This window comes from Toxorhynchites rutilus, chromosome 1 (genome assembly GCF_029784135.1).
Source record: "Toxorhynchites rutilus septentrionalis strain SRP chromosome 1, ASM2978413v1, whole genome shotgun sequence".
NCBI classification, from domain to species: domain Eukaryota; kingdom Metazoa; phylum Arthropoda; class Insecta; order Diptera; family Culicidae; genus Toxorhynchites; species Toxorhynchites rutilus.
Window position 1 is genome coordinate 176,760,127 of NC_073744.1, and position 12,247 is coordinate 176,772,373.

Here is a 12,247-nt window from a genome sequence, read left to right on the forward strand (position 1 = left end):
ACGTCTTCACTTTCAAGAGCAATTGAAATCAGAGGAAATCAGAGATACAGAACATCGAGTTAGGGAGAATGGACTGTATTTGTAGTAAATAAATGACTATTTTTTCATGCTAATAAAATAGATTTTTTTTTCTACGACGAATATTTTCGATGGTACAGATTTTTGGAAAAAAAATTGTGTGGGTTATATCTATGATATAACCGCAAGGTTGACGTGGGACCTATCTTAGCGTAGCAATCATTTATTTGTATTGATTAAATTTTTGATTGAATGAAACAATTCTCGAATTCAATTAAATTCAATATATTTGCTTTGTGTGGAGGCGATCTGGCGTAGTGGTAACATCCGTTCCTCTCACGCTCAAGGTCACGAGTTCAATTCTCACTCCCGAAATTCTTCCAAAAATGGAAGTTAAAAGTGACGAACCAGCCAAAATGTGTTGAAAATCACTATAATACAGAAAAAAAATATTTGAATTGCGTTGAGTTGAGTTGAAGTTGAGTAAAAAGATTGTATAATTCCATATAAGGTCAATTCATGCATTCTAATTCTTCGTTACAAGTAAATTTAATAACAATCTTTTTACGTTTGGTATGATGCCTAGGACAAAATATGTGAACAAAAATCAAACGATTATTTTATTTTACGTTTTCTTCTCAAGTTTGCATCTCTAAAGTGTACGTATTTCTCGAACCGCGAATTTGCTTGATTTGATGAACTCAGGCACTCAGTTCACTCAGTTCACTCAGGCACTCAGTTTCGATTTTGACATGTACGTCGAACGCATATTGTTTAATCAATAGGCGTTATCGCAGCAAATGGTTATCACCATTTTGCCTAATCATCAAATGGTATGCGTAGGAATTCAGTGAGCAGAAGATATGAAGGCATATCCTTCAATGCAATCTTGAATAACCGAGCCATAGCGTGGTGTTCGTACCCGCTTTTGTAATCCGTGTTAGGAAAACACTCTTCGGAGTGCAAAAAAATGCAGAGTGCAGAAGTACCCCCGGTAGACCGTTTTAAGGAAACATATTCTAGTTTGCACAAAGGCAAGCGAGTACAAAAGTACTAAGTACTCGCAGTTTGCATTTATTTGCTGAGCCGATTTCCCCTGACATCTTGGTTTTAAAGTCTGCAAAACACATTTCAGTCGGAACAAAAATGCCCCCGACTTGCATGAATTTGCAATGCCAATTTCCTCAGTCACCTTGGTTCTAAAGTCTGTATTAGGGAAACACATTTCAGTCGGCACAAAAATACCACAACTTTCATGTATTTGCAATGCCGATTTCACCACACTTCATTGATTTGAAGTCTGTGTTAGGGAAACACATTTCAGTCGGAACAAAAATGCTTCCGACTTACATGTATTTGGAGCGTCAATTTCCCAACGCTCCATGGATCTGAAGTCTGTATTAGGGAAACACATTTCAGTCGGAACAAAAATACCCCCGACTTTCATATATTTGCAATGCCGATCTCTCCAACGCTGCTTGGTTTTGAAGTCTGTGTTAGGGAACACATTTCGGTGAGAACAAAAATCCCCATACTTTCTTGTATTTGCAATGCCGATTTCCCCAAGGCTGCTTGGTTTTGATGGCTGTGTTAGGGAAACCGTAGATCGGGCCAATCAAAATTAGGCAATTAGGGTGTTTAGATAATGCTTAACATTTTACAGTTATTCAATTGTTTATCTAATGGAAGATAACATTTTATTAATTGCGATAGAAGCGTAGAAATATTTCCTATCAATTGATGCAAACATCTTTCCGATCCAGTAAGAAATGTTCAAGTTATAAGCATTCAGAATCTTTCATTTTTTCCGGCATGTCCTGTGTTTAGGTTTTCATTTTACCCCCCATATACTCCGGTTAGACGTAGTCCCACGTCAAAAAAGTACAGATGAGAAAGATTTTGAACCCCTCTGGTACAGATTTAAATGTGGTAACATTGTCTGTAGCATTGTCATCGCGAAAATATATTGGATCTCTCTGGGGCAAACTTTCAGTATCGTTCTAGATACGAAGCAATAAACATCGCTTGTTCTTCCTTTTTTTGCGTCATCACATGTCTTCGCTTCGGATTGAGCTGTGGACGCGACCAAAATACTTACTCGCCGATTTCTCTGGCATTACAATTATTACATCAATCTGACGCAATTCCATTAACACGTTGAGCCCCGACCAAAATATGGGATCGACAATGATCTTTTCGTTTAGCCTTCATCGGTCCCAGCAAATCGATGATTTTTTTTTATCCTTTTTGTTTATTTTAGACTCATTAGCATTTTAGCTGTAACAGAGCCGAATTTTTAATCGTGTACATGTCACATATTTATCATATCTATAATTAGCACATTACACAGTTGTCATTTTTCGGCGTTAGAGTATTCCCTTCTATACCATTGTAAATGGTACATATTTACACAGTAGCCATTTAGGCGAAAGAGTTTTCTATCTGTTCTTCCATTATCCACAGTTAAGACTGGACAGCGGAGACAGTCGTTGATCCATTGTTGAGTTATTTATAGAACAGCAGCCCGATATTTCTGCAGAGCAGAGCAGTTGTATGGATGAATCGATCTTATTTCGACCGTGGATCGATCTCCATCGCTGATGATTGTTGCGTGGACGTAGTTATTCTGTAACAACACAAAGATGGTCAATGGGGGTCCTGAGTTTTGAACTCACGATCGATCGCTTACTAAGCGAACGCGCAACCAATGTGGCTACGGAGACCCCCAAATCGATGATGGACTTTAAAAAAAAATGAAAAAATCAGTGTTAGTCCCTAGGGACCGACGCGGGGCTCAACGTGTTAAGGTTCTGAACTACCCTATTGTCTGGGGAATCATCAAACTAGGCTATCATTGGGTCACCAAGAAAATAATTGTTCAGGAATTTTGTGTGTGATTTGGTTTCGCGTGACAGTAGCGAAATTATCTCCACCGAGGATGACAGCTAAGCTAATCGAGACTGGAATTATTAATACAAATGGCTTCTGTTGAAAAGAGCGCAAAGCGGATATAAGTGTGTGTGTGTGTGTGTGTGTGTGTGAAATAATATCCGAAGTTATTAACAAGCGACTTGAACAGAATAACAGCGTAGTTCTACGTCAACAAAGTGGTCGTGTCTTGGATACAACCTCCTATAATTTTTTTTCTTACCATTAGTGTTACTCAGCTGGCGGAGCGGTTTCGACCGGCTCTGGATCAGTGGCCGTTCCGGGGACTCGTCCGCGTATGGAATGTTTTCGCCCAGGGTGAGGGGTCGCGAATGGTGCACAGAGCGGCGAGTCGGTGTTCCGGTGGTGGTGACGGCGACGGTGCCAGCATTCGCACTGTAGCAACTGCTGCTATTGTCGCAGTCACTCTCCAGCGTCGTTTCCGCCACGTCCCGGTCCGAATCGATCGAGGAGTTACGAAGCGAGCGCAGCTTGTGGTCCAACGTGAGCGTTACCGTCTTGAGGGACATCGAACCTGTATGTAACGAAGCAAAAAAAAAACTGCGGTTAAACACTAGGCGAGAGATATAAGAATGCAAAAAAAAAGAGTATGCTTATGCAATTCGGGCTGTTAGGGGGAAAGTTTCAATTATTGTTAACGCCTAGGTGGCTGTTTAAATTCGACAAAACAGGTTACTTATTGAAACACAAGGTAAAACGTGGCTTTGTTTCGGCAAACTTATGAAGATCTCTTCGTAATAATATATAATAGGTAGTCCTAGAATAACTGTTTCCTAGTCACCGTTTCTTCTGAAATGAAAGTATCATTGAGTAGAATTGAGTTAAAATGAGACCCGGATATTTAAACATGAGTGAAGTGGTTTCACGACATTTCACAACTCACCACTGAATCCTCATATATTTTCAATTTCAAGTGCTTCCAGAAAGCTGCTGGGACCTGTGTTGGTTAATAAGTCATCAAAAGACCACGGACTCATGGAAGGTCAGCCTTACTTCGGAGAAGGTTTCTTCTTTTTTGGTGTTTTGGATGAGGCTCGGAATCGAAAAAAGCGTTGTATAGGTTTCTTGGTGCGCGCTGCTGTAAAGATACGCATTTGCATGTATAATTTGCCGATTTGATTACGTGTGAAATTGTGAGACAGATAGATATGTGCAACAGTGAATGTGAATGGAGGATCGATAAATAATGTTTCAATATTTGTCCATGAGATAGTGACATAGCAACTTATCGACCGTAACGTTTTGAACGTCAAACGCATTCCGTGGGTATTAATATTCCTGAACGTCTAGAATATGGCAGTCTTCAATGCCTTTACGCTTTTGAGTCAGGAGGGTCCTATGCGACCATCTTTTTGTAGTCAGCATAGAAAATCATGAGAAATCATAACCTAAAATTGAAAATGAGGTGCTCCGTGCAATCCTGTTATTTCAATTGCAAATTGCCAAACAAAGCTTCCGGATGGGTATCCAAGCATCGCTTACCAAAGGAAACTACCCAACGTAATCAAATGTTGAACATATACAGTCAATCTCAAAATTGAATATACACCTCATGCTGGTTCGTTATTTTTGAGTTTTCCGGGGTTGGTTTCAGCCTTTACTTTCGGTGAACTGTAAAAAATTAACTCGCGTTAGCGAGAAAGAAAATAAACGCGTCTTTCGTTTTACAACGGTGTGCAAAGTTGCGACTCGAATAATGCTGTCATCACCTGGATGTGTATCAATTATCCTGCCGAGCTGACATTCCATCGGCGGAAGATTGGGGTCGTTGATTAGAACTAGAGTTCCATAATCCACGCCAGTGTGGAAGAAAGTGGGTGATGGCTGCACTCGATTCGATGAATAAATTTCATCACGAACTAATAAATTCATGATAAACATTGCGCTGCGGTGGAAAATACGTGAGTACCATTTTTTTTATCAATTCTTTTCACATTGTCATGGCATTTATGCTTATATTTTTATGTTAAAACTTGCTGACCCGGCAAACTTTGTTCCGCCAAAAATTTGTTTTTTGTTATCATTACCTTATCAATACCTTCAAACATTCACACGTTTCCTTACTATGAGCAAGTTCATGGGTCCAATCGCATAACTGATCATTGATTGATCTTCTGTTCATCTCCGTTGAATTTACTTTTTACTATAAAATTCCTAGTATTTCTAACAAAACCCATCATTATAATATCAGATTATTTTCAGACACAATTCTCGATTTTTCAACCACTTGTAAATAACATGTTTCTCCGTTACATGGAATAAATGTTTTATACAGGAAATATGATAGAATAAAGACAGCCCTAAATCGGACAATTCCTTCCTCGAGTTTTGCTCTTATCAACACATTTGGCGATCCATTTTTATTTATATAGATAGAAGACGATATAGGAGTGCGTTTCATCACATTAAATTCCATTTCCAGTTTCGCACAAAGATCAATTTCGTTAGCACAAACATCAAATGGATTAACAGCCCTTGTCACTATGTACTTGTGGAACATATGTCAATTTAATTTTCCGAATTTTCCCTTTTTCCTTCAGAGTTTTCCGAAAAATTTCAATTATCATGTTTGGCTGAAATATTTTTGGTTGAACTATATGTAATATTTTTATGGAACCCCTCTCCATTCCAGAGGAGGGAGGGGTGTCATACCATTATAGAAACAATTCTCATATTCAAAAACCCTCACATACCAAATTGTGCTTGATTAGCTTTCGAGTTATGCAGAAATTTGTGTTTCATTTTTATGGCAGCCCCTCTTAGAGAGGGGGAGAATCTAACTACCATAGAAACATTTATTGTACCCTAAAACTTCAATATGCCTAATTTGGTTCCATCTGCTTGAATAATTCTCGAGTAATGCAGAAATTTGTGTTTCATTTGTATGGCAGACCAACCCCCCCCCCTTAGAGAGGGGGGAGGAGTATCTAACCACCGTAAAAACAATTACTGCACCCTAAAACCTTCACATGCGAAATTTGGTTTCGTTTGCTTGATTAATTCTCAGGTAATGCAGAAATTTGTGTTTCATTTGTATGACAGCCCCCTTAGAGAGGGGGGTGGTGAGTCTAACCATCATAGAAACATTTATTGCACCCTAAAACCTTCACATGCAAAATTTGGTATCATTTGCTTGATTGATTCTCGAGTAATGCAAAAATTTGTGCTTTATTTGTATGGCAGCCCCCTTAGAGAGGGGGGTGGTGAGTCTAACCATCATAGAAACATTTATTGCATCCTAAAACCTTCACATGCAAAATTTGGTATCATTTGCTTGATTGATTCTCGAGTAATGCAAAAATTTGTGCTTTATTTGTATGGCAGCCCCCTTAGAGAGGGGGGTGGTGAGTCTAACCATCATAGAAACATTTATTGCATCCTAAAACCTCCATATGCTCAATTTGGTTCCATTTGCTTGATTAGCTTTCGAGTTATGCAGAAATTTGTGTTTCATTTGTATGACAGCCCCCCCTTAGAGAAGGGGGATGGAGAGTCTTACCACCATAGAAACATTTATTGCACCCTAAAACCTCAATATGCCTAATTTGGTTTCATTTGTTTGATTAATTCCCGAGTAATGTAGAAATTTGAGTTTAATTTGTATGGCAGACCCCTCCACCCCCCTTAGAGAGAGGGGAGGAGTCTTAAACTATCACGAAAACCTTCCCCGGGCTCAAAAACCCTTCTTCTTCTTCTTCAATGGCACTAACGTTCCTAGAGGAACTTCGCCGTCTCAACGTAGTATTACTTGCGTCATTTTTATTTGTACTTAGTTGAGATTTCTATGCCAAATAACACGCATTGAATGCATTCTGAGTGGCAAGCTCTAGAATACGCGTGATCACAGTGCAAGTCGGAGGAAATTTCTTTGACGAAAAATTCCCCCGACCAGAACGGGAATCGAACCCGAACACCCGGCATGTTAGTTATGACGCTAACCACTCGGCCAAGGGAGCACAAAAACCCCTACATACCAATTTTCATGTCGATCGGTTCAGTAGTTTCCGAGTCCATAAGAATCAGACAGACAGACAGACAGAAATCCATTTTTATATATATATATATATATATATATATATATATATATATATATATATATATATATATATATATATATATATATATATATATATATATATATATATATATACTGCTTAATTATCGAAATAACTCATGCTCATTTTTGAATAATCTCAGGGTCTCCAAGATCAACACGGAAAGGAAAGCCTATCGAGCCTATACTAATTTTTAAAAATGACATCGCGAAGTCTTCAAAATCATTTTCAAATTTCCTCATTACAATTTCTTATTTCACTTCGTATTTTTGTTGCTTTTTCATGTTGTTTTGGTTTAATCCTATTTATCAACAGGATAACCAATAAACCCGGTCCATGGCTGCAGTTCTCCAACTCCCGGCTGCACCGATTCTTGCCAAGTCCTGCTCCACCTGGTCCAACCACCTCGCTCGCTGGGCTTCTCTCCTTCTTGTTCCTACCGGATTGGATGCGAACACCATCTTTGCAGGGCTGCTGTCCGGCAGTCTTGCTACATGCCCTGCCCATCGCACTCGTCCAGCCTTGGCGACTTTCTGGATGCTGGGTTCACCGTAGAGTTGCGCCAGTTCGTGGTTCATTCTCCTTCTCCATACTCCGTTCTGCTGTACACCACCGTGTATTGTTCTGAGCACTCGGCGTTCGAAAACTCCGAGCGCTTGTGAGTCCTCTTCAAGCATCGTCGATGCTTCGTGCCCATAGAGAACAACCGGCGGAACCCTAGCATGTATCTAGTCTAAGACGCATTGATCCCAAGCCCGATCAGCCCTGCTTCGTGTTTCAGTCGGGTATACAAAGTCGGCTACCGTCGCATGTGTTCTTCCGATTCTGTCCACGTCGCCGGCGAAGCAGATAAACTGACTAGACTTGTTGAAAATCGTGCCCCGCATGTTGAAACCCCCTCTCCGCATAACACGGGTAAACGTGTTTCGAGTGAATGAATACAATCAGTGTATTGTTCTCGCAAAGGCAAGAAAGGATCGTTGCTTCTTGAAATGATTCGACAAAACCACGCAAGCCATTAAAACTTTTCAGGATCCCCGGAACTTTTTACTAAAGAGTTATTTATGGAATTGCGACGTATTCGCAAATAATATCCGAAATGAAAACCAACAAATTAAAAAAAAAAAAAGATTGCGTAGTCCTACGTCCTAAGCGGCCGTGTCTCGGATACAACCTCTCGAATTTTTCTGCTGACTCATGGGTTACTATGATTGATGCTGCATGGGTAGTTCAGTCATTGCGCGTGAAGGTAAACCCACGAAAAAATCGCCAATTTTTGTCCATTTTTTAAAAGCAAACGTTAAAAAAAAAACAATATAAAACGAAAGGGCAGCTGCTGTCCCCAATAAGGCAGAGGTAAGTAAGTTAGTGAGAACACGAGGTTATTTGAAAAAAAAAACGCGCAATCCGATTCTTATTAGATGCTAGACACACGCATGGAACAGGAGGAAGAGGTCAATTTCATGTGTCATTGGAAGGAGCAAGCATTGTGGTAGCCACAAGCAGCACACGTTCAGCTCAAATGTTACACTGTGTGTACCTTTTTTTTTGTTGTAGTTTCGGGCAAAAAGTCGACAGATTCTGCATGAGTTTTTATTGGAAAACATGTTTTTTTTCTGTGAGCGAAAACCCCCAATCAATAATCAACCGACTTCGTCAAATTTTCTTTCTGTGAAAGAAAACCGAGAAGCCAAAACGGTTACAAAACTTTGATTGTGATTCGCGCGCTATTACGAATAATACCACGGATAGAACCGTCGATACACTGTGGATGAAATCATTACAAACAAAGATGATGATATTTTACTATGACAAATCCGAGTGGGCAAGTACTCACCATTATCGGCGAATGCACTGTCGTTGGAGTCCTCTTCGGACGATCGGTTTAATACTGATGAGTTGTCGTCATTGCTCTGAACGCTGTGGTGTCGATTCCCGCCGCCGCCCCCATGATGGTGATGGTAGTGGTGATAGTGATGGTGATGTACTAAATTCTCCTTCTGGCTGTCGTCCGAGTGGACAACGGGGCCTCCTCCAACACCACCCGGTCCGACTTGGTGGTGATCCAGTTGCGGAGCATTGGCGGCAGCGGCGACGGCAGCGTTGGTCATGCTGCCAATGCCACTCGAAGCTCCTCCGCCTCCTCCCGCTCCTGTTCCTAACGCCGCACTGTTCGGATGCAGATAGCGATGGGACGTCCGCGATGATTGCTCTTTCGATTCGGCTGACTGTGGCGGGAGAATTGAAAGCTGTAATTCAAGTGGATCTGCACGATGGCGTGTGGTTACACTTACGGTTGTACTGTCCAGCGAGAGTGTATCCGGTGTGGTTGAGGACATGGTGCTTTTGCGCTGTGTCGTTCTTCGAATCTTCCTATTTGCCGCCTGAACGATCTGGGCCACGAAGTGTGAACTACTCTCCTTTGATGATTCTTTGAAGGCTGAAAAAATATTTTAAATACAAAACATCTGTGTTAACAGATTGAAGCACAACACCACAATAGCAGTAACAACCAGTGCTGAAAATATTCACGTTCAGGACATTCAAATTCGGCGAATTTCTGCCTTCCTTGTATTGATAACCTACTGCTCAAGCGAGAGTCGATAAATATGAAACAACACTATCAATGAACCCCAGTGGAATGAACATCAACATCAGCTTGCCATGAAGTTTATTTTTCATTAGCATTTTCCTTTTCGTCATGGTATTCGTATGGTCAAAAATGAAGATCATTGCGTGTTAGTGAAAATCAGAGCATAAAATTCAACGTCACCAATTGAGAGTGAAATTGATTAATGGTAAAGGATGGCAATTTATCACACAAAATTCTTGTTTTTGGCGACTTCGGCAATGGAATGTATAGAATAACTCTTGCTACGTTTTATGAATCTACTCACGATTGCCCGGAAATGGCATACACCACCATTTATATGTGCCATAGGTGACACGTTTTCAATAAAAATTCACTGGAAGCGATGAAGATCAACTTAACGTTTGTGATAATCACCTGAAATTATTGACAGTAATGAAAGTGCCTGAATGCAGGCTTTTTGAAATTCGTTCATGCTGTTTTCGATCAATATACCAGACAAAGTTCACGCGTCTCGACTCTTGTGTTATACTCATTATGGCAGATATGGTGTTGAGTTTCAACAGAAGAGAATTCATCCGATACTGGAAAAAATCTAATTCCTTCATTTGTGAATAAATTTTGATAATTTGTGGCACTGGTAACAACTATTCACAATTTCATCCTCTCAGTGTGATTGCTAGCTCTTTTCTTTGTTAATCTTTTCTTTATTTTTGTAGTTTTATTGTATTACTAGCTGACCCGGCAAACTTCGTCCCGCTCAAAATTAATTTTTTGTTATCAATACCTCCAAACATTCACGTTTTCTTACTTACGATCATGAGTCCAATCGCAGAACTGTTCATTGATTCATCTTCTAATTGACCCTTTACAATTTACTTTTAAAATATATTTCCTAGGACTTCTACCAAAACTCCTCATCATAATATCAGAATATTTTCAGACACAATTCTCGTTCAAGATTTTTCAATCACTTGCAAATAACATGTTTACAAACACCAAATGGACTAACAACGCTTGTCACTATGTAATTATAGAACATATGGGAATTGAGTTTTCCGAATTTTCCCATTTCCCTTCAAAATTTTACCGATAATTTTCAATTGTTATGTTTGGTTGGAATATGTGTAATATTTTCATGGGACCCCCTCTCCATTCCAGAGGAGCGAGGGATGTCGTACCATCATAGAAACATCTCTCGTACCAAAAAACCTTCAAATGCCAAATTTGTTTCTGTTTGCTTGATTGATTCTCGAGTTATGCGAGTGTCAAACCACTATAGAAACATTTATTGCCCCTTATATTATTATTATTATTATTATTCATTGATTCTCGAGTTCTGCAGCATCTCCCCTGAGAGAGGGGGAGGAGTGTCAAACCACCATAGAAACGTGTATCGATCCCTGAAAACTTTCTATGCAATGTTTGGTTCCATTTGCTTGAATAGAATTGTTCGAATTATTCAGTCCCTCTTCCCTTCAGAGAGAGGGGAAGATTGTCAAACTACCATAGAAACAGTTACTGCCCCCTAAATTCACATGCCAAATTTGGGTTCGTTTGCTTGATTAGTTCTCGAGTTATGCAGAAATTTGTGTTTCATTTGTATGGCAGCCCCCCCCCCACCTTGGAGAGGGGAGAGGGGTTTATGTTGATCGGTTCAGTAGTTTCCGAGTCCATAAGAATCTGACAGACAAAAATCCATTTTTTTATGTATATACAGGGTGGGCCATTTAAAGTGGAAGCATCTGGCAACCCCATACCTTTTGACAGAGATGTCAGATTAACAAATGTCATACCGCGTTGGAAGCGTCATTTCAGTACAATTTTAACCATGGAACAATACACACCTAAACAATGCGCTGAAATTGTTCAGCTGTACATTCAAAATAACTTCTCAATTGTGGCTTTTGGCAAAAAATCATAATGTCTGATGAGGCGCATTTCAACTTGAATGGAGGAGTCGGTTTTATGCTACTGAAAACCCCCAATTCATCGAAACGCAACCTCTTTACGACCAAAAAGTTACTGTGTGGTGTGGCATTTATGCCGATAAAGTCATCGGTCCGTACTTCTTTGAAAACGAAAATGGAGCAACGGTAACCGTGAATGGGGAGCGTTATCGGACAATGATAACCGATTTTTTATTGCCATTTGTTCGTGAAAATGAATTGGACAATTACTGGTTCCAACAGGACGGCGCTACATGCCATACAGCGGCTGCCACGACCAAATTATTGCGCGAAATGTTCCCCGGAAGATTAATATCGAAAAACGGCGATTATGACTGGCCACCGAGATCACCTGATTTGACGCCTCCTGACTTTTTTTATGGGGATATTTAAAATCCAAGGTATACACTTGTAAACCAAGGACCCTGGCTGCGCTGAAAGACAATATCCGACAAGAAATTGCTGCCATATCGGCCGAAACATTGGAAACAAATGCCGAAAAAGGGCACATTTTGCGGTCAAGGCCAGAGGCGGTCATTTACGAGAGATCATAATCAAAAAGTAGTTAGAACAAATCTCCTTGGACCAAAATAAATGAATTTAAAAAAAAAAATTTAAATTCCACTTCTTTACTTTGCTGTTGCAAAAACAAATTCTTCCACTTTAAATGGCCCACCCTGTAGATA

The 12,247-nt window shown here is 40.0% G+C and overlaps 1 protein-coding gene across 7 annotated transcripts in view; it reads right to left on the bottom strand.

Moving 5' to 3' along the window:
- The window catches only part of LOC129762815 (uncharacterized), a 469,094-nt gene that overhangs the window by 15,216 nt on the left and 441,631 nt on the right, over positions 1–12,247 (bottom strand). For 4 of the 7 annotated variants that reach the window (XM_055761388.1, XM_055761379.1, XM_055761363.1 and 1 more), the window contains 3 exons: positions 9,317–9,462; positions 8,860–9,250; positions 3,170–3,481 (listed from right to left, as the gene is read on the bottom strand). In XM_055761388.1, the coding sequence (XP_055617363.1) occupies positions 3,170–3,481; positions 8,860–9,250; positions 9,317–9,462 (849 nt within the window). Of the gene's footprint in view, positions 1–3,169; positions 3,482–3,850; positions 4,046–8,629; positions 8,788–8,859; positions 9,251–9,316; positions 9,463–12,247 lie in introns of those variants that run through there. The other 3 variants (XM_055761404.1, XM_055761395.1, XM_055761411.1) reach the window with 3 other exon arrangements.